Raw genomic sequence first — 27,448 nt, forward strand, 5'->3', positions numbered from 1 at the left:
TTCATCAGGAGACATTTCCAGAATCAAAACAATTTTATTGTCTTTTTAATAGAATTATTCTCATTTATGCAAGCATTTGTCCATTTAAGTAAACAGTCAGTGCAATGATCATCTTTCTATAAAGTTATGAAGTTACAAAAATACACTTGGTTAGAAAAATAATCACCTTCAGTATCCTTAACATGTGAAACCTTCAAGAAATGTGGATTTACCAAACAACGGCAGCCATGTAACATGTGTCAGCATGCTGACTACAGCCACGCAAACCTTCTTCCACACAGACTTTAAATATCAAAAGCTTGTAATTTATATACCATAAAGAATATAGGAATGTTGGTACAAAATTATGAGGATAGAAATTCCTTGTGATGGATGAATTTTAAGTATTATTGGTAGTTATTTTGAGTTTAATTTCATATATATCGTTTGATGCCTGAAAGGTTGAGAATCGGCCGGCATGGTGACGCATGAAACACAGCTGAGAAGGGAAAAAGGACAAGTCCCGTTGAGAAACGCTGATGGTTTTAGAGAAGTTGCTGAACATCTGATGATATCACACTGCTTTGGTTCTGATGAAACCAACAAACAAGTTTCAGTGATTCTCAGTTGTCTCTGGTCCACTCAAGCTCCGCTACTGCAGATTCAATAAAAGTCTGGGAGTTTGAGGGACATGATGGGAATAATTTAAAATATCAGTCTGTATCAAATTATATTCTAATCATGAATAAAATCAGTTAGAAAAATACTTTAAAAGCTATTTTGTTTTATTTTTTTAAATGAAATAGTGGCAGTTGTAGTCAGACACCTAAGACCACTTAATAGCTGGATGTGAAAATGTATCATTTATAATATTTACTGACTGTCACAGACGTCATCCTTAAATCTGCAGCATCTGAAGAGTCTCAGCTTTTCAACCAGCAACGGATTTGAAGCGTTTAGCCGCTGGTCTCTAGTCACTGGCAGTCATGAAACTTGAACATGTTTTTGGGTATGTACAACAGTCCACAAAGTTTTTAGGGTAACATTTCTTTTACATGTTCTTGAATATTTTTATTCTGAAAATATATATATTTTTTGTTCGAGTCTCTTTAAGATGCTAAAATGCTTAAACACTTATGTGCTCCTGTTTTCACATGTTCAACATGCTTTTTCTCACACATAACTATGAAATACAATCAGATAAATTCATTTTTCCTTCTAGAGATGACCTGATCACTATTCACTCATTATTTTATTCAAACAGAGTTGTTTCTCTCGCGTTACTGGTTCTGAATATCAGAGGTCCAAACCTGAGATCAGCTCCACTGTTGGATTACAATATCTTAGTGTCTCTTTTGGACAAACTACGTCCATCCAATGGTTGCGCTCAAAAACTGCAGGGTGTGAGGACATTTCTGATTTCTAAACAGGCATAGACATAATATCTGCACAAATATACTCTGAATAACAAACTGTAAGAAGTATAAAGGATTGATCCCTTTTCATTTTCCACAGCTGTCTCTGTATAGAAGAGTCCTCCTATCAACAGTAGCACACACTTAGTTTGTTCAGCTTACAGTTATATATTATAATCAACTCTCAAGAAAAGGTTTGTGGTTATATGACCTGGTTAGTTTTGCTGTTTTTAACAATATGTGCAGCTTGTAGGCCTTAAAAAGTTCCCTTTGAGGAGTGCTTGGATGTTAAATAAAATAATCATATTTAATATTTTAGTGATTAGTGCCTTGATTTCCCTTTAAATGCGGTCAAGTGTCAGACTTTGTCAGTGATGCAGTGGTTTCTCTTTGCCTGAAATGTTCACAAGTTTTCATTGAAAGCAGATGAACGAGGAACATGTGTTAATTACATCTACGTTACACCACTCGGTAGAGCCTGACGAATTACTCTACAGAAAAACACTAGGACATAAAAAACACTTTAAAGTCATGAAAATGACTGTTACACCTCTGAGAAAATAGGAATTAAATACTTTTGATGCATATTAACAATCCCAACTCACATATAACACATGTACAAACATGATAAATTAGCTCCCCCAACTTGTCCACAAGAGGGCGATAAGTTGACCTGACGGGAGCAGAGACGGGTGTAACAACAAACCAGGAGAGACGTGTCAAACCTCCTGATCCCGTCTGCAACAGCAGATGAAGGAAGTGCTCTCCCTCCTCCTGCTCGGTGTCAGTGCAGCCTCGCTGCATCTTCCACCAGTTCAACACCAGGGAATCCACAGGTTTCTGTTTCCACAGCTACTTCCTGGGACCCGTCTGCTCCTACGTGGTGGACTCCTGCTGGATCTGGATGTAGCAGGCCTGCAGCAGAGACACGAGGACACTTTTAGAAAACCTCCGGAGAAGTGACGCGCTGATGGTTCAGTCATTTTAGAAAGCCATAAGAGTTTACAGTTAATGAATCATCGATGGAGGTAAAGAGACATGATCAAACACAGTGATCGCAGCACAGTTTAACAAAAATCTCTATTGATCCGAGTATTAAAATGTCAAAAGTTTACAGCGGAAGACAAAATATACTAGAGCCTGGTACAACACTAGCCTATAAAGCTTGACTTCACTTCCAGGCCAACTGTACGGGAGATTGATTAGTCTGCACCTGACCAGCTAAAATTATACAAAACCACAGATTTATATATTGACATGGAAATTGACATGGAAAGCTCATATATCACATGTTAAAAAAAAAGATTTCCAAGAGTATTTTTGTTATGAACAAAGGAAAATATGTACTAGATTATAAAGCATTGCGAATCTTATATTGTTCACTGATTTTACCTTATCTCAATTACTGTGTGGAAGTCTGGGGCAACACATATACTAGCAATGTACATCCATTGTTTATCCAGCAGAAAAGAGCGGTGAGGATCATTCATAAAGCAAATTACAGCGAACACGCCAACTGATTATTTATTAATTCAGGACTTAAATTTAAAGAAATAGTTGAGTTACAGACATTATTAGTTATGCATAGGGCAAAAAGAAAAGTATTACTAAGTAATCTACAGCAGTTGTTTGTTTTTTTGAATCCAGAAGTTATAGATCATAGAAGGAAAGATAATTTCAAACATCAGCATGCAAGGACCACTCTCAAGCAGATGTGTATATCGGTTGTGGGAGTAAAACTGTGGAACTCTCTACAGAATGATTTAAAGGAATGTACAAATTTACTTAGGTTCAAAAAAATGTATAAAGATAAAATATTTAAGTTATATGATCATGAATAGGCTGGGACTTAAACAGTACTATTGATATATGTGGTTGGTTCTATTTAAGTGTATATTTTATTGTAAATATTGGTTACATTGACTGTTCTTTTTGTTTTGGTATTGAATAAGGGGCAGGTAAAATAAGACTTGTCTTCATCCTGCTCCTTTTCGGTCATGGGTGTGTAGATTGAAGTGTACAAATGTACTACTGTAATATTGTCAAACTATGCACTACCATGCACGAAATAAATAAATAAATAAATAAATAAATATATAATTAAGGTAATTTATTTTTCTTTCTTTAGGCTATAGTGTCTAACAACTGGCAGTTATCACTTTAGCAGCTTAGCACTTGACTTGAGTGTACTTGACTTCTGGATTTAGACCACACATAATTATAGTAATTACACTTGAAATTCTGAATTGAAACAAGGGCATGCAAGGTGGAGGTGTAAACGTTATCTTTTTTTTTTTTTTTTAATATTTTTATCCTGTTTTTTTTCCCATTTTTACCACCCCGTGCTCCTACCTACTGACAGTCCTGTGCATTGCCATCCTCTACCAACCCCGGGAGGGCCCTGCACTGAGCTCAGGTCTCCTCCTTAACCTGAGGAGTGAGTGTAAAGTTATCTTAACCTCACCGTTAGATCAGCTCAGTGGTCCCTGACCCTGGTCCTCAAGACCTACTGTCCTGCATGTTCTGGTGTTTACGGCTTCATCACACCAACCGTGTCACTAACAGACGTCTGCAGGCCTTGAGGACATGCTGATAACGATCATTAATTACAATCTGGTGTGTAGATCTTGAGGACCAGGGTTGATGACCACGGGTTTAGCTATTACCATGTATTTTCACACAGTTTCAAATTACAAGGGTGAAACCATTAAAATGTGGAAAGAAAAGTTATCAGAACCTCCCGAAGTACGAGGGCTCAAAGTTGAATGAAAATTACATGCGTGAATAAACTGTCAACCTGCGCGATGTAACACTGTTTGAACTCGTCACACCTTCAGTGTTGTGAACATCATTCCCATCTCTCCGTGCTGAATGTTGGGATCCATCAAGTCTTCTATCAGACAGACCTCAGCTCCCAGATTCCTGATCCTGCAGATCAGAGCAGCACGTGACATGAACAAAACAACAGAATTCACTCGCAGCTTCACCTTATGGAGTGTGTTGGTGTGGTGACGCACCTGGCTCTGAGCACCACGTACAGGAAGAGAGGGAACAGGTCATCCATGCACCACAGGAAGTCACCGTTCAGCAGAGGCTTCACCTCCAGCGTCAGCTCCTCGAACGTCTTCTGAATGACCACAAGTTTGTCTGATGGAGTGAATGTGGTGCTAGTTGGAGGGAAAAAGTCTCTATTAAAGTCATCAATTCACACCCTCATCAGAATTACAATCAGAATCAGGTTTATTGGTCAAGTTTGAACATGCCAGACAGGGAATTTGACTCTGGTTATTTCGCTCACTGTACAGTAAATAGACAATACTCATGTTCAAACACCGCACTTAGGTTTTTGTTTCAGCATTTCTATGTTATTGCATCCACAGCCTCTTTTGCAAGTTTTCATTGTCCTCACAAAATGTCACCTTGCATCAAAAACCAGACGATCATCTCTGATATCCCACCTCAACAGGGCTAAACATGCCTGACAGACGTAAATCAGGGCTAAATATAAGCATCTCTGTGAGCTGTCTGGTGTGTTAGATGAAGATGTTTCATCGGTGGATCTCACTGCTTCACTAATCACTAATCATGTCTGTTAAGCTGGTCGTGCATCACAGCGGGTCACGTAGCAGCTACCTGATCTGTTGGAGAGTCTCCACGGCAGAAATGAAGCAGGCGTCCTTGCTGCTGGACACGATCTGCAATCAACATAAATACAACCAGTCACAGGTGGCAATGCAAGATAAAAACGCTTCTTCAGTAAATAACTGTAGAATATGATGAAAAAACAAGTACATGAGGAGAGAGTTGGCGGTATCTAACCTGCTTTTTCTCGCCCAGAATTGACATCCAGTGAGGCCAGAACTTCCTACGAAGAACCAAAAGAAAAGGAAATTGCATACGAGAGTCTTAAGAATCATTCGACTTTCATTGGCAATGAGACATAAAGCTAACAGCGTCTGTGAGGTGGGTTTGTTGTGCTTCCTCACTCACTCCTGCACTCCCAGGAAGCTGAGCAGAGACTGGTCGGGCTGCTTGTTGAGTCGGAGGATGCGATCCCAGTAGTCGGCCTCCTCCTGCTCCTCCTCCAGACAGTACAGGGTGAAGAGCGGGGGGTAGAGCCGCGGGAGCAGCAGAGGGAGCAGCAGGGAGGAGCAGCTCACCACCACAACACTGAGACAACAAGAGGAGTGAGACACGGACCAAGGAACTACTTTAATGCATCCTGTTGTTCTGAGAGTCATCCAGCATGCTGACTAGGGCTGCAGCTATCCAATGTTTTAGTAATCGAGTATTCTACTGAAAATTCCATCGATTAATCGGATAAAACATATTTTTGTTTAGTTAAAGAGCAATTATAAATATACATAAGATGTTAGATGTTAGTTGACATTACTAAGACTAAATTATATAATACAGTAGGTTCATGGCTGTGCATTTAAAAACCCTGAACTTACACCAGTTCACCAAATATACTGCCTTCACTCAAAAAACTATGGATCTTACCAAGAAATGTTCTTATTTCTAACCTAAAAATGCCATTACACCTGATAACACACATAACTTAAAAGGTTGGGTGTTTTCCCCACGTGTTTCAATTGCACTTTCATTTGTGTCAAGCACATTTTAAGTTCTAGTTAAGTTTTAAGTTAAAGTATAAGATTTTGAGTGTTGGCAGTGTTCAAAATAAAATTATGAGACCTGCTGTATTGGAGCACACTAGCCACCAGTGCTACTTGATGTTTTATCCATGAATGACTACAGAGCTAAAATTGAAAACTACCCAGTTAGCTTTATTACATTTTTATTTTTCTGACATTTTCTGCCTTTTCTTTTAGTTAAAACTGTAGAGGGAACAGATGTTTAGAGGAACCTATGTATGTACCGGGTTAGAGGGGGAACATATAGGAGAACGGACCAGAAGAATATAGCGTGGATTGAAAATAAAAGTTAAGCACTGAGCTACATGTGTCTCCCATCTGGGCCATTGCAGACTCATTGCCTGAGCACATAGATATATAATACATATATCTAAGCCTGAGCATGACATGTTACTAAAACCAAACATATCCGCTGCCTCTTTCTTCTTCCTTTACGTGCGCGGCGTCAGCGCGCTGTGCCGCATTAAATGTAGTCCGGGAGAAATGCCTGCTTTGAGCTGGTGAAATTAAACGATTCCTCGAGGCAGAGAAAATTCCTCGACCATTTTTTGTAATCGAATTACTCGAATTATTCGGAGTGTGTGTGTGTGTGTGTGTGTGTGTGTGTGTGTGTGTGTGCGTGTGTGCGTGCGTGGACACTGACCATTGCTCTGTTCTGTCAGAGTTGCGTCTACTATTAGAGGCAGCTGGTGCTGGGATGACGTTTCCATCCTCTGGTAACCCTGGAAACAGAAACCTGCAGGGAACATAATAAAGTAGCAGGATTCTTTTCTCTGTTATTAAGAAGGTTCATCTGTTGAGAGAGGAGGTGAATCTACCTGACGATGCTGTAGAAGTGTGTGAGGTAGGCCAGCAGCTCCTGGACAGCCTGCCGGAGGAGCCTGCGGTTTGATCCCACACCAACGTAAGTCATCCTGTAGGCCGTCACCAGCGTTTCCACCAGCCACCCGAGAGGGTGGTGAGGAGTCTCGCACGCCTGACAAGAAACCACGTGCAGATATTCTCACTTAAAACTGTTAAAACACCTGTAAAACTAACCATAAAAGACAAATGAACAATTCTCTCACGGTAATGCTTTAGGAACATTACGTCACGTATACCTTAGTGAGGTATCTTCTGACGTTGTCGTAGTTTTCAGTGGTGACGGGTTCGTGATACTGAGGAATAAACTCCAAACTCTCCAGAACTTTGCTGTGAGACTTGCTGAGGTCTGGACTACAAAGATGCACAAACACACACACATTCACCTCTTTAAGATGGCAGGTCTTATTAGTTCCCAGGCACCATCCAGACATTATTCATCTCTTTACATTTCTGCTTTAATTTAAGTAGGTGGAGTCTTTACTGACACTTCCCACTAGCAAGCCTTAAAAAGTCATTGAAGTGTTCGACAGATGCAGTTGTATGGTTTTGGTTTGGCTTCAAGTCTTCTCCTTCCCAGTTACTGTATTGACCCAAATATAAGTCAGTTTATATTTCCCTTTTACATATAATAAAAAAAAACAAGGTCTTGACATGCACAACAGCCTAGATCAGGGGTCGGCAACCCAAAATGTTGAAAGAGCCATATTGGACCAAAAACACACAAAAAAAATATGTCTGGAGCCGCAAAAAATGAAAAGTCTTGTATGTATAAGCCTTAGAATAAAGGCAAATGGCAAAAGGCGAAATATCAAGAAAAAAGTCAAAATGTTGAGAAAAAAGTCGAAATTTCGAGAAAAAAGTCGAAATGTCGAGATTGATGTTGAAGTACAATCTCGAGAAAAAAGTTGAGAAAAAAGTCGAAATGTCGAGAAAAAAGTCGAAATGTTGAGATTAAAAAAGGAAGAAAAAAGAAAAAAGAGAAAAAGGAAAAAAAGAAAAAAAGAGAAAAAAAGGAAAGAAAAGAAGAAAAAAATTAAGAAAAAAAGAGAAAAAAAAAATAGAAAAAAGAAAAAAGAAGAAAAAAGGAAAAAAAGAAAAAAAAGGAAAAAAAAAGTCAAACATTTTTGAAAAAGCTCCAGGGAGCCACTAGGGCGGCGCTAAAGAGCCGCATGCGGCTCTGGAGCCGCGGGTTGCCGACCCCTGGCCTAGATGCAGCCGTTCCAACTGCAACTTTAATCATGACGTCCCAACAGCAGCTTTGACAGATGCAGAACGACGGTGAGAATCCTGAACAAAGTGGCTCTAAAGTAGCTAAGGGAAAGATTTTGATGCTTCAAACGGGTTTATGTATAGGAGGGGTTAAAAATCAACAACAAAGAAACCAAAAAACCCCCTCACAGACCAGAGGGCTGTTTCACAAAACCAGGATAGCAGATTAAGCCGGGATTTCCCCGGATATCCTGGCTGAATTAAGCCTGGATTTGGTTTCACAAAAGCAGTTACCATGGCGATATATCCTGTGCTGTTAGTCTGCTCCAGACCAGGCTGAGAGCCGGGCTTAGTTAGGCCTGGTGCCTCATCTGTTCAATCAGTTTGAGAAACCCATGTGTTTTTTCCGTGATTTTGTTTTCTTATCTGTCTGTTTCGACATTTTCCATTTTTCGCTCATTTTTGAATGACGTTGACGATGAAGCACTTATAATGAGAAGGGCTTTCAGACGAGAGTTTTTTTTGGGACAGGTTCGACTTGTTGGCTTTTCCTGACAATTACCTTCATGAGTGCTAGCACCTTTCTGGGGATGCCGCGCAGAGCCACGCCCTCCCGCTACACAGGTGATCTGAGCTGGGCTCAGATATTCCCCCAATGGTCCTACATGTTTTTGCCTTTAAATATGTTTAAAGGTATGAAAACATTAAAGTGTTAAGTTATAATTGTATAAATTGTCTATATTGCATTACTTTATATACTGTCTTGGGGTTACATTTGCAAAAAATGCTAAAAACCAAATGCTAAAAAATTAACCAAAATAGACCGAAAATGGAACAAATAAAAACGGAATGTGGGAAAAAATAAAACCGATTTCATCCGTCTCTATTTGCTGCCCTGGATCTGTTTAATTCTGACCCACATGTTTCTGAAAGCAGTTATATCAGCATTCTGGGAGCTGATTGGTCCTTACAGCATCATTAGCTGCCAATACTTTCTGTTTAATCCCAATATAATACTAATAGTAATATTTTGCATAACTACAGTCATATAATTCATGCAACAGCTCAAAAAACTGTTTTAATAACACTAACCCAAATCAATATCAGAATCGAATCAAATCTTGATAATCGATTCTGAATCTTAAGAATCGGAATCGAATCGATTCTTGACATTTGAATCGATCCCCAGCCCTAAATGTGATTATGTTGTATTCAGTAGTGCAATAGTGTACCGTGTATAAAGGGGGCAGTTTCTATGTGGACGCGCATTGACCTGGATCACATACACCTGGCTTGACAAAGCCGCACTTCCTGAGCCTGGTTTGGCCTTTGTGAAACGGATGAAGCCAGGATGAACTTGTGCCGCTATGTCAAGCCTGATTTATCTCTTATTCTGGATTTCTGAATCCTACTTTTGTGAAACAGCCCTCAGGACATCGACTCCGTTCCCCTGCAGCGTGAGCACTTCTAAAAATGTACATCCCAGATGCTTGTTTTGGTGCCGGATCAAACATACAGAAATGAAAGCTGAGACTGTTGAGAATTCACAGAAACATATAGCCTGAAGTAAAAGCCGACCTAATGCTTGCAGCCTTGAGCGGCTTGTGTGTCTACCTCTGTCGTCGCGCTGTTGTTATGGTAACAGCGATGTTCTCCCAGGCTGTGGTCCTCTCCCCTCTCCCGGCGGCATCGCAGCCCAGTCGACTCCAGCACTCATCGAACACGCAGATCCACCTCTGAGCCGCAGCAACCACGTACTGACCCAACCTGAAGTACACGCGCACAGTCAAAGGTTTTTAAAACACCAAACTAATTAAGACAAACACATATGCGTTATTAGTACAATAACAGATCACATGAACGCTTTTGCACATCACACTTTAAAAAACTTTGCCTTGTACATCATGAAATCAGATCAAGATGTGATGTTTGGTTTAAAAGAGTTTGAAAATAGGCTCACTGCAGTATGTTTCTCTCTTTGCTTTCACATCCATCAAACGCTGGTTTGGTGTACGTTCCCACCACCTTCAGGCCCGAGCTCCACTCTCCGCTGAACACGCCGTCCAGGCTGTCACCGTTCACCAGCGTCAAAACCCCCTGGAGCAGAGTCATCAGTGAGTTATGAGTATACATGTAGCCGTTTAAGTATTGGCTGATCCTTTTTTTCTTTGTATTTAGTTCACGAGACATTGACGCAGTGACATTTTTACAGACGTGGAGCCAGAGGACGGATGTCTTCTACCTTTCCGTTGACAGTCCAGTCGTCAGAAAACTCGCCATGAAAAACTGTGTCATCCTCCGACACCAACAAGCCCGGACCCTGACAGATCACACTCAGCATCAAACACATCACACATACAGGTGAGATAATAAAAGATTTCATCAACAGATTTTACTTTGCTAACTTTTTCTCTTTTAGTGTCTTTGGAAAAAAGTGATCTGTTCACTACGAGCTGCTGCAGTTCTCAGGTTGGGATTTCCACAGGAGGTGTCATTTAGGACTCAATAGATAAGTAATACACGGCATCTCCATCATGGGCCAATTAAATTAGGATTTCAGGGGAGTTTGATGTTTGGTACCAGTTAAAAGCACCTAAACTGTTTCTAAATCTTTCATGATTGTGAAAGTCAACATTACAGATAACTGATCTGACCAGGGGATCTAAGATATTTAGTGATGTCCGAGTAGGATTAGGAGCCGACGGTTATTAGAAAAACAGTGTCTCCCATGCCCTCAGCTGTCATATCAGCCCCAGCTAGATTATTATTATTGGCTCTATTCTATGCCAGAACATTTTTACAGTTAATAGAACATTACATTCTGACTACGCACAGAAGAAATCCTGAATTCACGTATCATGTGCTTTCGTCAGTTACAAACCAGTGTGTCTAACTGATGTATATGTTATTCAAAGTAAACATACTGAAATGACCATATTAGACACGGTTTGGAGCATATATGACTCATATACCGGAGCACCGCCTTCTCCAAGGCCCCTGCTTCAACATGCATCCTGAGAAATGAGATCACATGTGGCAGCGCCTACATGTTCGTGTGTGGAACCAAGACCCAAATGTGTCTTGAGTGATTCAACCTCACCTCCCCGGTCTATTTTAAAATAAACACGTCATTCTTGCTTGTAAAACACCAAATGTGCCGAAGGCAGCAGCTGGAAATAACTAAGTGTAACTTGCAAATAAAAAAAAGTGGAAGAAGCCAGGAATAACAAGATGAAGAAGATTCCCCACAAACATTCATTCAGCAATGAAGCGATGTATACTATACAAGGAAAGAGCCACTATTAACATGAAGAAGAAAATCGAATGACACAGAGTTTTATTAGTATAATTTATGTGCAAAATTCAACCTTTATTAAACTCTCCCCAAATCTGTCCCAGAACTGAAATAAAGAGGTTGCTGTCACAACGGATGCAGAAGAAACCGTCTCTGCATGGCGTTGGATAGAAGTACAACCGATCAGGGAAATGAAGGACGTAGGCAGAGCAACAGACAGACTAGTATCAATAAAAGATGTAACGCGGTAACAGCGGGGCAGGAACACCAGCGAATGTCTGTTGTGGGTTTTGCAGTTAAACTTTGTTGATCTGAGATACTATTAACCATCTTGGTTGTTTTTAATAGTGACTTTTGGATGCTCCTGCTTGAGCCATTAAATAAAACCCATCCCTGTCCTGCAGCGATTGGTTTGGTACGTTGTGTACCACTGAAAATGTGTTTGTTTTTAAACCATACACATATACTTTCTTGCATTTTACATTTTTATTTGGTTGTAAAGCACGTTGCTCAACAATAATATATAAAAATTAATTTGACATTGACGCGTGAAAATCAATTTCAAAATAATCTTAACCCTCCCCAGTTGAAGTTAATTGTGACCCAGTTACACACTGCACACTGTAAGGATGTTTATACATATATCTTATATTTCATATTAAAAATGACTCAAGATAATATTCTTACAGATATGTCTTGAGATGAATCTCTGGACATCCACACAGGCGAGTACATACTTCAGGCTGCACTTACATTCATCTTGTTTTCTTTGAATATCCCCTCATAGTACACACCGTACTGAGTGACGACGGCGCCGCTGCCGTGCCGCTGGTCGTCCAGCCACTGCCCCATGTACTTCTCCCCTCTGGAAATACAGGTCACACACTGAAAATAGTTTCTTGAAAGCATCTAGCATTAAAGTTTAACTTTGTAAATCACGAAAAACACGTCAACACATTAAAATGAAAGATCTGTTGTTGTTTTATATATATATATATATATATATATATATATATATATATATATATATATATATATATATATATAATTGTGCCACCATTTTTTTATTTAAAGAGTTGACATTTTAAAGATTATTGATCTTATTTCAATCTTAACAGGAGGAAAATCCATTCTAGTTTAGTTTAGTTTAGTTTATTTGTTTTCACATATAAAAAACATTTGTAATACAATATAAAAGTAGAAAGAAATGTGAAGGAGAAAGCCTAAAAACCCTCCAGGGGCTTGAGAAGTGGCTTTCTCCATTTACATACATCCAGAGCATTGGAAAGCAGATACAATTTATAACCAATGGGAAGTATTTATTGTTTAAAAGAGTTGATTTTAGAGCTTTTTTTAATTGATTGGATGATAATTGCCATAGGTATGAAGGTAATGAGTTCCATATTTTTGATCCTCTGAAACCAATATTAAACTGAGATTGTGATGTGCGAGTCTTTGGGGGTCTGAGGTGATTAGAGCTGCGTGTTGGATAGGTATGGACTTGTGAGTTGTGACTAAAAATATTATGGAATTCTAGATTATTTTCTACACTAGTGTTTCTGCAGGTTACATCTGCAGGTGTCTCTAAACGGCTGCTTAAAACAAGATACCTTCATGTCTTATCTATGGGCTCCATATCGAGCATTTCTTGAATGCAACACTTTCCAGTGCCGTCTCTAAACAAGGATGTGAGGCGGAGCCTTCGGTCAGACCTGGTGATGTCGTCGTAGACTCCATATCCCGTCTTCTTGTCATGAACCCAGTGGCCGATGAAGATGCTGGAGGAAGCCCGGCCCAGTTTACCAGAGCTCAGCATGCCGTAACCATGGCGCTGCCCGTCGCAGAAACAGCCCTCGTACACCTCACCGCTGGCGTACCTGGGTCCAGCCCACACAGACACAAACACACAGAATGTGGCCTCTAGGTTAGCAGACTGATCACAGCAACGATGCTCTTAACGCTGTCCACTCAAAACAACACTTCTAATGTTGCTGACTCGAGAGTCCAGACTTTGCCCAACCAGAGCTGCTTTTACATTTGCGTCCCGGTATCTGGTGCTGCTGCTCTTACACACACAGCTCTGATAGCAGATATCAGACTTTTCTGTGACTCCAAAATGCCTTTATTGATGTAAACATAACCTGTCTACTAGGAATGGGCGATATTTTACCGTTCACGATATACCGTCCAAAAAATTCCTCACGATAAGAATTTGTCATCTCGCGGTAAAAACGATAAATTCCCTTTGATAAAGTTTTTGTGTAAAAATGATTTATGGTTCTGCGTTAAATCCACAACGTACGGGAAGGAAGGAAGGAAGGAAGGAAGGAAGGAAGGAAGGAAGGAAGGAAGGAAGGAAGGAAGGAAGGAAGGAAGGAAGGAAGGAAGGAAGGAAGGAAGGAAGGAAGGAAGGAAGGAAGGAAGGAAGGAAGGGAGAAAAGAAGGAAGGAGAGCAGGAGGAAAGAAGGAAGGAAGGGAAAAAAGAAGGAAGGAAGGAAGGAAGGAAGGAAGGAAGGAAGGAAGGAAGGAAGGAAGGAAGGAAGAAAAGGGGAGAAGGGAGAAAACAAGGAAAGGAGGAAGGAGAGAGCAGGAGGAAGAGAAGGTAGGAAGGAAATGAGCCTGAAAGAAAGAAAGAAAGAAAGAAAGAAAGAAAGAAAGAAAGAAAGAAAGAAAGAAAGAAAGAAAGAAAGAAAGAAAGAAAGAAAGAAAGAAAGAAAGAAAGAAAGAAAGAAAGAAAGAAAGAAAGAAAGAAAGAAAGAAAGAAAGAAAGAAAGAAGGATAAATTCCCGTTGATGACGATTTGTGTAACAAACATGGCGGATCTGAGAGCGAGATAGATTTATAGTTGAAAAGGTGGAGTTGAATTGGTATTTTTTAATCGTTATCGGGATAAATGCCGGAAATTATCGTGATACATTTTTTAGTCCATACCGCCCATCCCTACTGTCTACTGGTATGGACAGTAAACATGGAGGTCATTTGTCCTTTGTTCTCCACTTTACGGTAAAGTAGGAATAAAATCGTGTACTGACTTGTACTTGCCAAATCCATGGATCTTCCCGTCTCTCCACTGTCCCTGGTAGCTGTCCGTCTTGTTCAACTCTTTGTTGGGCATCAAATATTCTCCATAACTGGAAGAAACAATAGAGGGAAAGGTTGAAGCAACTTCACACCATTGTGGTTGGCTATGAAAATCATTTCATATGATGCACCACTATTTTCTGTTTTGTTTAAAAGAAAGAAAAAAACTAATGATCATAATAATATTATATACAGACCCATCCTCCAACCCATTCTTAAAGTTTCCCTTGTACATCCGTCCATCTGGCCACTTCATGGTTCCTCTGAAAAAGAAAAAAGATGTATATTAATTTTTTTAATTACCCTGAGAGACACTTAGGGGTGGATTTAATATCACTGTGCACTTTGTGCAAACAGTGTTGCTATCAAAAAGGGGGATGGTAAGTTACTGCCTCAAAGGTTTTCCTTGTTGTAGCTTTCTGTCAACATGTTCTCTTTTAGTGACTCGGATGGGTGCTGTCTGATCCTGAATTTAAAAAAGAATTATCATAAAAAAACAAGTATTTACACAAAAGGGTTAAGTCTGAGGTCACATTAGGTTGGGGTCTGACAAACTCCTCCACCAGTCTCCTGTTTTCCTGCTCAAAAACAACGTGTTGTCTGTAAAACACAGGCTCTTTCACCGGCAGGGCTGCTTCTTTTAGACTCTACGCTAATCTGTGCTGCTTCTGGTACACAGCTCTGGTATTTAATCAAACAAGCTCTTTGGCATTTGCAGATCAGCAGTTTGGAGTGCTGGACTGGATATTCCTATCGGCGATATTTACAATTTATGACTGCACGCTAATTTCCTCGCTTTAGTAAATCTGCCTCTTTAAGAGCTACTACAAAGTCAACTGAGTTTAATTGTTTAGATGAGAAAAAAGAGACGACATCGTTTCTAGCAATTTGTATTGATCGGACTAATTGCCTAGTTGTACCTTTACAGCAGTAATTGTTATCACTGATTAGACATCTAAGAGCTCAGCTACAAACACTGCCAACATCCTGAAACCTAATGTTATCTGCGAGTAGATCTAGATTTCCTGCTCTATGGACACGTGCAAGCCAGTACAACATATTATTCTTGGGGTTGCAGAAACACACCTACGGACTAAGAAACAATCAGATCCTCTAACCTCCCATGAACCCGTCCTGCCAGCCAGCTTCCAGTATACAGAGCGTCTTTGTATCGCTCATCTGCGGTGAAGGCGTAGGAGGCCGTGCGCGACATTGCCGTCAGCCCCGGTGATGACCCCTGACCTCCACCACCCAGCACCTGATCCACCGCCTGGTTAAGAGATCGGAGCCACTTGTTCTGCAGAGACAGAGACGGAGACGGAGAAGACGTCCGCATCAAGCAATGTTGTACGCATTTTTAAATTACTAATGCAAATAAAGTAACCCAATGAGCGGATAAACCATAAAAGTACCTTTTCTTGTGGCGTTGAGGCCACCAGGGTGAAACTCTCCTCTGGACAAGTTATTTTGATGGCGTAGCTGAATATGTACAAAAGAGGAGGATAATTCCTTTATTACCCGCTGGATAGATGTGCACAACAAACGTGAAGAAAAGCAACCAGGCTGTTTGCACTGAAGCAGACTGCTGTAGGTCCCATAATCAAAGGGGAATCGAGCACTTTCGCTGCCTTCATGCTTCACATACTTTAAACATCGTAGCCCCAGAGATGCATGGGTTTACAAACAGCAAGGTTCAAACCTAAGCAGAACTAAAGTTCCTGACAAACACTTAATTTAAGGAATATTGGTTCAAAAAGAACCAAGAGATTTGACTTTGAAGAAATAACGCAACTTCCTCCAGCATATCCTTCCACTGAAGATTTTATTTTTTCTTTCAAAGATGGATTTAAAGAATGCCTCGTTTCTCTGCACTTTTATGTTGAAGGAGAGCTCATTTGCTGCTTGTCTCTCACCTTCTTTCGCGGCCAAATCAGTGAGCCAATCTGCATTTTTCAGAAGATAAATTCATTCACAAAACGATTCCTTCATGCGTCATCCTTAGCTGACGCGCTCATGTCGAGGTGACAGCATCATTGCACACGTGGGATGCACGTGAGAACGACGAGTGTTTTGTCACCAGTGGTTCAAAGATTTTACCGCCACATCCGTGAGTTTTGATTGCATTAGTCTTGCCAGCTTTCATTTTCATGAAGTGTATTTCTACGAGGACCAACTCACAGGCCGCTGCCGTCTTCGGAAACCGGTCTCACCCACAAACAGGTCAGAGGATAGACGTGATGTGTGGAGAACTGCAGATATCATTTAAAAAAAGAAAAAGACAAAAAAGGCAACAGAAATATACTTTGTCACAATCTCTCTGTTATTCCCACATTAGAAACAAGCATCAATGATCCTGAGATTAACAAATCCTGACTGCTACTGTCTAACTACGGCTGCGTTTTGGCCAACGGCACCAGGAGCTTTAAAACCCCAGAGCTTCACGGTTAAGAAACAGATTACAGAAATGAAGTTTCTTGATGTGCAGCTCCTCTGTCGCAGTTTCCAGGCTGCTGTTGTGGTCATAAAGCAGAAGCATGCTTCGACTGTACCAACTAAAAGCTGTTCCACATCTGTTCTGACCCAGAGTGTAACCACTGTGAAACAATCTGGGCAAACTGGACTGGCACCTAGCATGTGGATAGCTTAGCTCTGCTTTAACACGGGGCTACCTGGACCATAACGCTTCCCGTTTAACCCTGGATCTAAACTGGAAGTTGAACCAGACAGCAACACCGGCACAGGGGCCGCTTTAGCTGATTCGCAGTTGAATTCTCTGGAAACCGCAAGTGTGCTGCAACATAAACATTAACCCAGCAATCAGTGCAGCCTACTTGAATATTTATGATAGTTTTAAGTGATTATTACATCTCAACCCTCTAATCAAGCCGGTCTGGATTGTTCTGGGATTATAATTATTAACATTAGCTTAGACTTTAAGTTAAACAAACTCAAGACATGAAAAGACATCCTATTATCATCTACAACCTGTCACATGAGTCACAGCCGGCTAAAAACCACACGTCCCTAATGCACTACAAGTAATGGATTACAAAAAAAAGTTAAACAAAACGAGTGTGTAGGATGAGATTCATGTCTCTTTGTGTTACACAAATGACTTATGCTCGTGTTAAAACTTACCTGGATCAGGTTTAAGCAAACTAGCAGGACAACAACCTTTAGTGGTTGAACCGAGTGATGGGGTTCAAGATGTCTTAAGTGATGCAGGAGTTTAACACGAGGGTTAAACTTCTGCTCAGCTAGTGGCCGTGCAGCTGACACCTCAGAGATTAATGTTGTATGTGTCTCTCTCTACTCATGCATTTACAAGGTTGCTCAACCGCCAAAGCAGGCGGTGCACCAGTGTCTTAAAGCATCTTAAAAGAGAACCGATTTTACAAACTGTTGTGAATACTCAAGCAATCAGACACAGCATGAAAACTCACAGCAAAGCACGTGAACCCAAAACCAAAGTGAGAGACAGAGTCTCGCCACGACTCCCTCTTTGCCATCACACCACACCAAACACAGGAGGAGTCTCTAAATTCAACTGCTCTAAACTAAAACACAAACAAAGCAGAAGAGGAGAGACAGGCCAGAACGAGGTAGCGGCCGTAACAACTGCCACCTGGGCCAGTGAGGGACAGTGAGGGACAGTGAGGGACAGTGAGGGCCAGTGAGGGACAGTGAGGGACAGTGAGGGCCAGTGAGGGCCAGTGAGGGACAGTGAGGGACAGTGAGGGACAGTGAGGGACAGTGAGGGACAGTGAGGGCCAGTGAGGGCCAGTGAGGGACAGTGAAGAGTTTTATCTTTGTGCTCCGCAGTGAGGCGCATCCTTCTGCTAAAGCAACTAGACCTCATCCAGTGACTCCAATCACTCAAACGTCACTCATATCTGCACGCGGCCGCTTGTTTGGCAGTGGGGTGAAGTTAATGTTAGGCAGAAACAGCCACCAGGAAAACATGCGTGAAATGAATGTCAACACAGGACAGCAGGCTGGAGGAGCTGGGAGAACAATTACCCGGGTCCACGGTACCAGACCTACCAGTAAACTACACAAAGAAGCCCCACAGACGTGGAGTTGAGGTCGGTTTTATGAGAGATTTACTCGTTTAGGGTTTTGCTTCTGCTACAATATCTACTGTGCCATAAAGCAATACCTAGTTGAAACATTAACTTCATATGAAATTTAAAATTATATGTTAACATAAAGGAAAAATGTTCCTTTGTGTTGCTTTAACAAAAAAGGAAATAAGATAAATTTATGATAAAGACACTGTTGTCAGTTTTGCTTACTTTATTCAAACTAAGTCCACTTCAAGTCCATTTTTATTAGACTCATCAGCCATTTGCATGGAGTGGTGGGATTAGAAACACCTCATATGGGGGAAAAAAATAAATGTGTTCTGAGTTCTGAGCATCTTTGATCACCGATATAGTCCTGTGTTCACATTTGATCGTTTGCCATCAGATCCGAGTTGAAGTTATCAGAGTGGAAGCACTGAAGAGGCCAAACCAGCTAGAGTATCTGCAGCTTAAGCTCACGTGAAACTGCTTCGCTGAAAGGGAAACAAGGTGAAATAATGCTACGTATACTTACGAAGCTTTGAGAGGGAATGGTACCCTGAATGAATGAAACACAATGGCCACATTTAAACGTCCTCTACAGACAACAGCAGGAGTTCCGTTAGAAGACACACACACACACACAGATGCAGCAACTTCCTCTGATCTGAGCCAAACTAAGAGATTCTGCAGATGGTTTTTATGGCGTATTAACAGTGCAACTTCCAGTTCACTGTAAGAAAATGTAAAGATCTTTTAAAAGGCTGTTAGATAGTTCCAACACATAATTGGGTAAATGGGTAATTAAGAAGGTGTGTGTGCACGTGTTTACCTGTGTGTGAACCAGCACATCGTTGAACAGTATGAACCAGTGATTGGAGAACCGGCCAGCGTTCTGTGGAGTCAGAGATCTGTTGCTGCTTTCACACACCACGCGCCGCTGCGAGAGGCGCAGGACCTCCTGGAGAACACACATGTACATGTTCTGATCAGTGTGATGTAATGAGGACTATGGCTAAAACAACATAAACTGTATAGACTGAAATAGTGTGGAGTAGAGCTGGGGATTGATCCAAATGTCAAGAATCAATTCGATTCCGATTCTTAAGATTCAGAATCGATTATCACCATTTTATTCGATCCGATTCGATTCGATATTAATTTGGGTTAGTGTTGCCTGGATTATATGACTGTAAAATAACTATTGAAATAATAATTTCACAATAATTATTGTGAAATAACTAAGACATAAATAACTCAAATAGGCATTTCAATATCCATTTAAAGTGCAAAAAAAGAAAGAAATTGCAACAGCTCAAGCAGTAAACAAATTATTTTAGCTTGTCTGATTTATTCTGTCACCAGACACACAGCTTGCCATGAAGCACCCGGCATTTTTCAGGTATTTCATGACAAACCGGGGCCGATAACAGAGAAACCAAACAAGCTATAGTAAATATAGATAATATGAACTTCATTGAACTAATATAACATTTAGAAATTTAAAATGAAATGTCCAGCATTTTCTCCAAAGTTCATTTAGTTCAGGAGTTTTCAAAACTACTGGGACTACTGGGATTAAAGTTCACCAAGCAAAAATGTAATGATTAAAAAATAAATAAATAAAAAAAAAATCGATCTTTAGACATACAAATCGATTTTTAGGAATTAATATGAGAATCGATTTAGAATCAGAAAATCGATTTTTTTTTAACACAGCCCTAGTGTGGAGTAGTAGGTATACGTGGCTTTGAGCACCCAGAGGCCTGAAAAGCAATTTGTACTGTAAATTCCTTCTATTTTCACATCCATCCATCTTCCACTTATCCGACTTCAGGTCATGGGGGCAGCAGTCTACGCAGCGAGGCCCAGACCTGGTTCTCCCCAGCCACCTCTTCCAGCTCCGTCAAGAGAATACAGAGGTGTGTCCAGGCCAGACAAGAGACATAATCTCTCCAGCATGTCCTGGGTCTGCTCGGGGCTCCTCCCATGATGAACATAACTGAAACGCCTCCTATGGGAGGCATTCAGGGAGCATCCTCACCACCACCTCAACTGGTTTCTCTCCATGTGAAGGAGCGGTGATTCTACTCTCAGTCTTTCCTGGATCACTGAACTGGTGCATCTGCAGTCTTGTTCTTTCTGTCTGACCGTAGGCGACCACAGATCAGCTGAGCTCTCTCTCCAACACAACCCACTGGTCCTGAGTACGTTACTCCAGATGACACGCTCATCTGACTTTGAGGTACTCAAACTCCTCCACTTGAGCCAGCACCTCAGTCCAAACCTGTGGAGACCATTCCACCCTTTTCTGAGAACCACATATGGTTTCCAATCATGTCACCGCTTGCAGCAGACGTCCTCCGACTTTGAGGAGTTTCTGAAGCAGCAAAGATCTTGAACATCTTGAAAAACAAAACAAAACAAAAAAAAGAGAAAAGAAAAGCAGGACATTGGCCTCCTGAGACTGGAATTGGGGGAATAAATGTTCAATAGGAGCAAATCCTTTTAGGCCGAGCATGTCCTCCATGTGCTCACGGGTTTATACAACTAGCAGATTTTAGTCCCAGTGTTTCCCCTCCACATCATCCGTGCTGTCAGGGAACCTTGAGAACTTGACTTTTAAAAGGTTGTTGAAAGCAGACGCGCTTTTCAAGCCCTGGCTCATATAAAAACCTCAAAAAAAAAAGAAAAAGATGAGTGCACAGGAAGCTCTGTGAGGAACACTCATAGCCCTGAGCAGTGAAACAAATGCTTACAAACAGCTGGTTTTGAAGTTGAGACTCCAAAGAAAACCATTCTGTCTGATTTAAATCATATTTTGGGATTATAAGAAACCTGAAATGTATTTCACAATAATTGCACAAGAGAGGTGAGAGGTTGATGTGACATAGCTGTACTCACGGTAGCTTTGCCAGAGTGGGTTCTCCAGAAGAGGAAGGTGGCTTCTGCCTCCTTCTTCTTTTTCAGTAGAGACAGAGACAGAGCCTCATACTGACTACAACCCTGATGGAGCAACTGATACTCGATAGTTAACTGTAGAGAGGAAAAGTCAAACACAAAGACCTCTTACAATGCATCTAAACCAGAAAAAAATTTGTGAACCTGGGTGGCATCTTATAGGAATTCAAGCATTTATAAAAAATAAGAAAAAAAGAACACAGAGAATGTGGTATGTGAGGAAATATGAGTAAAAAGACAAAACTTGTGGTGGGGGGATGAAAAGAGCACAGTGTTTTGTTCCCACCACGTCGTAGCAGGCCTCCAGTTTGAGCAGCAGTCGGTTGTAGTGGTGGAGCTGCTGCAGGGGCCAGTACAACAGCGACACCAGATCAATGTCCCCGCTGACGGACTGGTGTGACGCACGCAGCTGGGAGAGCGCGGCCTGCTGGCCGGACAAGAACTCACTGGAGAGAAAGAAAGATGTCTTAAACCCTAAATATAATGTAAATATGTGTCGGGAAGTGTTTTGTGTTTTATTTCAGTAGACAAAATTATGAGGATCGGCATTTTTATATTACCTACAACAGCGGTTAAACTTTTCCTGCTCATTTTGGCACATTTTTACATATAAGTTAAAGCCGTCTTCATACCAGTAGTGTGTGGGACGTGATGATTTTTAATTGTGGTTCCTATGTGAACACATTATATCAACCAATCTGGCTGCTTACTATCCATCTATGCTTTAAGTCAGAGATAAGCGACCGGGAAAGCAGCTCTCAGCAGAACACAAAGATAAAAACATCTGCTGGTCCACAGAAGTATTAGCAGGGTATTATTGGCTGCTATGACAAAGATTGTCTTTACTTTCCAGAACAGACTCAATCTGAACTGTGGATTTACTGACATGTTTGTGCTGCACTGCCACTCAAACGTTAGTTGTGTTTCGCTTTAGTAAACTCTCAGTCATCCAGGTCAAAATAATTATCAAAGGTTCAACCAAGGAGATTGGACTTCCTTTCCTCGGTTCTTGAAAGTGTTTCAACTTTGAACTAGAACATCAGTACAAACTCACGGGGGGGGGGGGGCTTCAAGCTGATGAAGTTATGTGCAAATCTCTGACCTTCCTGGCACCACTGTGTTCATGTTGTTCTTACCCTGTTTTGGTCACGAGTCAAAGTGTGAATAGTTTACGTGAAACGAGGGGTCAGTGGATTTTATATGACCCAAAAAAGGAAAAGGAACCCCAGCTGCTTTGATTCAAGCCTTGGATAAGTTGATGGTGTTGATTCACGTTGTGATGCAACAGTTCAGCATTGCATATGCAACACACACTCACTCACACACACACACACACACACACACACACACCCACACCCACACACACACCACGCTGGTCTCACAGCAGATGCAAAGTAAACACTGCTGGATCCCTTTGTTGCAGCTCAATGTTGCATCATTGAAAATGAGGACTTTGCCCTTTATGTGAGGTAAAGACAACAAAGATGAGCAGAACTCAGAGCTCACAGTGAGAGTTTATGAAGCGACTGGAATCCACCCATCACTTGGAAGTCGCCGACTGCAGAACAATACCTGGAGTCAGAGACAAAGAGACACGTTGGTGGATTTTCAGCGTGATGAAAAGAGAAAACAAGTCACTCAAAAAGTGATGCTGTATTATCATCCTGGAACCAAAAAGAAGACACCTTACTTTTTATACGTGTCCAGGAAATATTCTGTGTGTGTCACCAAGGGCAGGGATGTGACATCCCGGGCACGAGCGTCTTGCAGGAAGTAGTTGAGTGATGCGGCATGGCGACCAACCAGAGTGGTCAGGTGAGCAAAACTCTCGCAAAGTGAGAAGAAGAGATGGCTGCACGGTTCACGCAACGCCGGACACATGCTCTCTGTGGAGGAGACGGCACACATAAGCACATGCACATTAGGGCTGGGCGATATGGACCAAAAGTCAAATCTCTATATTTTCTAGCTGAATGGCGATACTCGATATATCTCGATATTTTTTCTGTGCCATAATTAGAGTTTCCCCCAAAGCATTATAGCATAGCATCTCTGTTAGCTTCATTTTTTTCTGAGGAAAACCCTTAAAAAAAACAGTCAGTTTTAATACAAAGCCTCGTGCCAAATGTCACACAGGTACCTTTATTAACAGAGGTCTGCACAATATCAAAATGTATAAAACAAATGAAATAAAAATAAACTGCCTGCATATATAGAATAAAAATGCTTCTTGAATAAAATAAAACAAATATTCCTTTCCTGCATAACAATTAAATCAAAATACACTGTGCAATTAATACAATGTAGACAGTAACAGGCAGACTTTTCCACTGAGGTTGACAGTTGTGCAAATAACAAAACATTTGTGCAAATCTCAATTAAAACATTCAAGTCAATTTGTCACAAAATAAGCTATATCAAAATCATTAAAAAAAAAAAGTTTTTTTTTTTTTTTTTTTTTTTTTAAATCGTTATTGTCTCGTACCATATCGCGTTTGAAAATATATCGATATATATTAAAATCTCGATATATCGCCCAGCCCTAATGCACATCAACAAAGAATGATTTAGGCAGCAGAATCCCTCCCACCTCTGTTGCGCAGCGGCGTGAGGAGGAGCTTCCTGACGTCGCTCAACCAGCAGTAGAACTGTCTCTCTCTGGAGCCCAGCTCATGGATGGCCGAGATAAACCCCATCACGTTGTGGTCTGCCAGTACTGCGCACATCTGACCACCGCTGCACACACTGCTGATGTAACCCATCTGCACACAAGTTGGTGTCGGTGAGCTTAAATACACTTCTACACCCGTAATCTTCCTCACAATTCAGTTCAGGGATGTGCTTTTGTCCCACGAACCTCGACGCAGAAGGGCAGCAGCGCGGGTCTGACGGTGTAACTCCCTGCACTGATGGGGGACCTCTGGCAGGAGCTTCGGCTCTGCTTGCTCTGCGACGACAGAGGCTCTAACTGCTGACCGCAGTACAGCAGAACGGGCTGCACACAGTCACCATCGGCCAGGAGAAGGGAGTGGCTCTGACCGGCTGACAGGTCCCAGACACCGAGACCCTCGGACAGCTGCAGCCAAGACACAGAACAAACCCGCTGCCCTGTTACAACACTCAGATTTGGGTTAAACTGGTTGAAAAGGATGTGTCATGTTGTTTTAACCATATACTGATGAAAATTATTGAATTAAGAAGAGTACAACTGATAACCTGAGATGCAAATATCTAAAAGAAAAGAAGAAAATGTATGAAATGTTAACCAATTAAAACCTGTTTTGCCTCAAAGTGTGAAAAGATGGAAATACCTTGGCCTGTTGCGGCACGGTGACGGGACTGTTGACATGGCCAAGCTGTCCACACATGTTACTTCCCCACGAGTACACCTGCAACACGCAAGCACAGTTGCTGCGTAAGAATGTGGTCTGCTCCTTCATTTCTACATTGCTGTGCACCACTTTTCCTGTTTGACAAGGAGATCTCTGAGTGCTCCTCAAACCAGGCAGAAATTTCACTTTGAGTTTCAAAGTGAGGCTTATGTTTAGATGAACATCGCTGCATGTAGATGTGATGAATTAGAACAGTCAGGGATTTCTTCGTTTGTCAAAGGGAGTTATTTCATGCTGTACCAATCGGTACTTCTTTTTGTGAGTATATGTGCATGTTTGTTACCTGACACTGAGCAGTGAGAGCCAGCGAGTGGTGCGAGCCTGCGGCCACTTTGATCACTTCGTGCCCCGTCAGAGACTTGACGCACAGAGGCTGGAGTCTGAGCACACAGACGCAAGGTTAACTCCTCATGCGGGCAGGACTTCTGTATTTGTAATTTTCCATGAGAAAGTGTACTTCATAGCATTTATTTGAGCCTTGCATCACAAAATAACACTTCTTTGTGGGTACATGTCTGACCAATAAGCATATCTAACTATAGGGAGACTTAGGTGGATACTTCTTCAAAAACATACTTTACACACAACTTTATAAAAATTAGAGAGCACTGATTTGCTTAACCTTAAACTGATAATATTTAGGGTTTTTCTTAATTAAAGATTTGAAGGTACTTCACACTGAAAAGTCATCGTGTTATCTGTGCCTTGTTTGGTTAAAGATCTGGTCATAAATGTACAAATTAATGAAGGAAAAGAAAAATGCAAAGCTTGAAACGAGAGAAGCAAAATTAAAACTAACACTTAAATAACAAGGCCAAAATGCAAGTTAAACAACATGGCTCCAGGTGTTGGTGTGAAGAGCTGATGTACTGCCTCCGCTCGGGTTTTAGCACATTGCTAATTCTGTTTTCTTGGATGGAGTGAATTCCCTTTAAGTGGGTTTAAAAATATAATGATTTTAGAAGCTAGTCCAAGAGTATGTGAATAGAAACAAACATGGTTATGTAAATATGCAGGGTTCCTGTACACTAAAAACAGCCCCAGTGATTGCAGGATCCTTACAGTGTGGCTTATAAACAAACTCAATTACCTAAAAGGTCAGTGTGGTGGGAAATCACCTTCACTCTCTCTATGAAGCTGTTCCCAGATTAATTATAGCTACTGCCAAAGCCATTATAACATATCAATATCAACTCTCACCTGCACCAGTGGGATATAAGTTGTTGTTGAGCAGGACTTGTTTAAAAGGAGGATGAAGGGTTTGAGCAGGTATATTGAGGTCATTATGACCTCAATCGTCTCTGTGAGGTTGCGGTCCGGGCTCTGACTAGGCCACTCCAAAAGGTGGATCTTTCTGCTGCATCGCCCACTTTCTGCTAAGCTTCAGCTGTCAGACGGCCACCTTTACTTTATCCTGTAGGACATTTGGTGAACTTGGGAATTCCCTTTCCCACCTTTGATGGACATTTTTCAGACCCTGAACAAGTGACATAAGCCCAAATCATGATGCTCCCTCCACCGTACTTCACAAATGCCCTTCGTGACATGCTGTGATGTTTTCAAGGAATTCTGCTCTGTGCCTATAAGATATTGGTTGGCAGTTCACTTTTAGGAAGAGCAGCTCCGTTACTAAGCCGCTTTTATATACAGTTGACTTAACTGTGGGCTGATGGATACCTAAACACTTGGAGATTACTGTTCATCCTCTTTCAGCCTTAAGCAGATCAACGGATCTTGATCATTTGTGTTCAGAGATCTCTTTATTAAGTGCTTTTTATGAATGGCAAAGTTAAAATGTTTGAGCTTATTTTAATCAAAGAGACTCTAAACCACACCTCATCTCATTAATTGGACTCAAACTCAAACTACTGACCCCAATTTGCTTTTTCTTTAAGCCGTCGGTGCAGGAGTTCACTTACTTCATCCATCAGTTTGCTGAATGTTTAGTGGCTGTGTTCAATAAAAACACATGAAATTATGATTGCCTGTAATCAGCTTCTGCACATTGCACCTGTATATTATTGTGAATCAGATGAAGATCATTATGATCAAATTATTATGCAAATTATTGCAGAAATCCAGTTAATTCCAAGATGTTCACAAACGTTTCCTCCTCCACTCTAACTACTGTACAAGTGTAAATGGTTTTAAACTGCTATTTAGATAGTCAAGTCACCCTTTATTTTAAACCACATTCAAAAAAAAGGAAACTTAACTGGACGGCTGAACAAGCGATACAAGTCACTAAACTCAGCAAGAAATCAAATTAGAATAAGCAAAACAAGCTAAATAAGCAAGTTTGTTTGATTTATTGTTCTATGTATGTTGGTCTGTATTATGCTGTCTGTTGCTGCTTTTTTGTATTAATTGTATTGTATCTCCCGTAAGGGGACCTTGGGTGACCTGAAAGGCGCCTCTAAATAAAATGAATTATTATTATTATTATTATTATTATTATTAAAACATGTGCTGGAACTGTGATCATGTTACAGTGAAGACAATTTGGTTAAAGTATAGTTGGAGGGAGATG

At 41.0% G+C, this 27,448-nt stretch overlaps 2 protein-coding genes across 4 annotated transcripts in view; one reads left to right on the plus strand and one right to left on the minus strand.

Annotated features, from left to right (window-relative positions):
• Positions 1-27,448, plus strand: part of tsc22d1 (TSC22 domain family, member 1) — a 106,240-nt gene that overhangs the window by 75,393 nt on the left and 3,399 nt on the right. The window lies entirely within an intron of this gene.
• On the minus strand, positions 548-26,202 carry LOC133446266 (alsin-like). The gene is made up of 30 exons (XM_061724276.1): positions 26,119-26,202; positions 25,202-25,306; positions 24,838-24,915; positions 24,384-24,602; positions 24,117-24,288; positions 23,217-23,412; positions 23,033-23,098; positions 21,813-21,972; positions 21,470-21,601; positions 19,398-19,526; positions 19,101-19,124; positions 16,680-16,750; positions 15,914-15,980; positions 15,620-15,798; positions 14,699-14,764; positions 14,453-14,551; positions 13,133-13,297; positions 12,174-12,285; positions 10,368-10,445; positions 10,086-10,222; positions 9,740-9,892; positions 7,153-7,267; positions 6,871-7,028; positions 6,696-6,788; positions 5,385-5,564; positions 5,214-5,259; positions 5,028-5,089; positions 4,412-4,561; positions 4,226-4,322; positions 548-2,309 (listed from the first exon to the last, which is right to left on the minus strand). Exons 1-30 carry the CDS (start codon positions 26,200-26,202, stop codon positions 2,271-2,273), a joined length of 3,432 nt encoding a protein of 1,143 aa, XP_061580260.1. The 3' UTR covers positions 548-2,270.

The sequence above is a fragment of the Cololabis saira genome, chromosome 6, assembly GCF_033807715.1.
Source record: "Cololabis saira isolate AMF1-May2022 chromosome 6, fColSai1.1, whole genome shotgun sequence".
NCBI classification, from domain to species: Eukaryota; Metazoa; Chordata; class Actinopteri; order Beloniformes; family Belonidae; genus Cololabis; species Cololabis saira.

Bases quoted from the DNA above. Each gene is read 5' to 3' on its own strand.
- LOC133446266 (XM_061724276.1), bottom strand. From the start codon at position 26,202: ATGACCTCAATATACCTGCTCAAACCCTTCATCCTCCTTTTAAACAAG. The intron at 15,799-15,913 runs GTACTTTTATGG...CTGTCTCTGCAG, and splicing joins CCTCAACGCCACAAGAAAAG to AACAAGTGGCTCCGATCTCT. The intron at 2,310-4,225 runs GTGTGACGAGTT...TCTCTGCTGCAG, and splicing joins TGATGTTCACAACACTGAAG to GCCTGCTACATCCAGATCCA.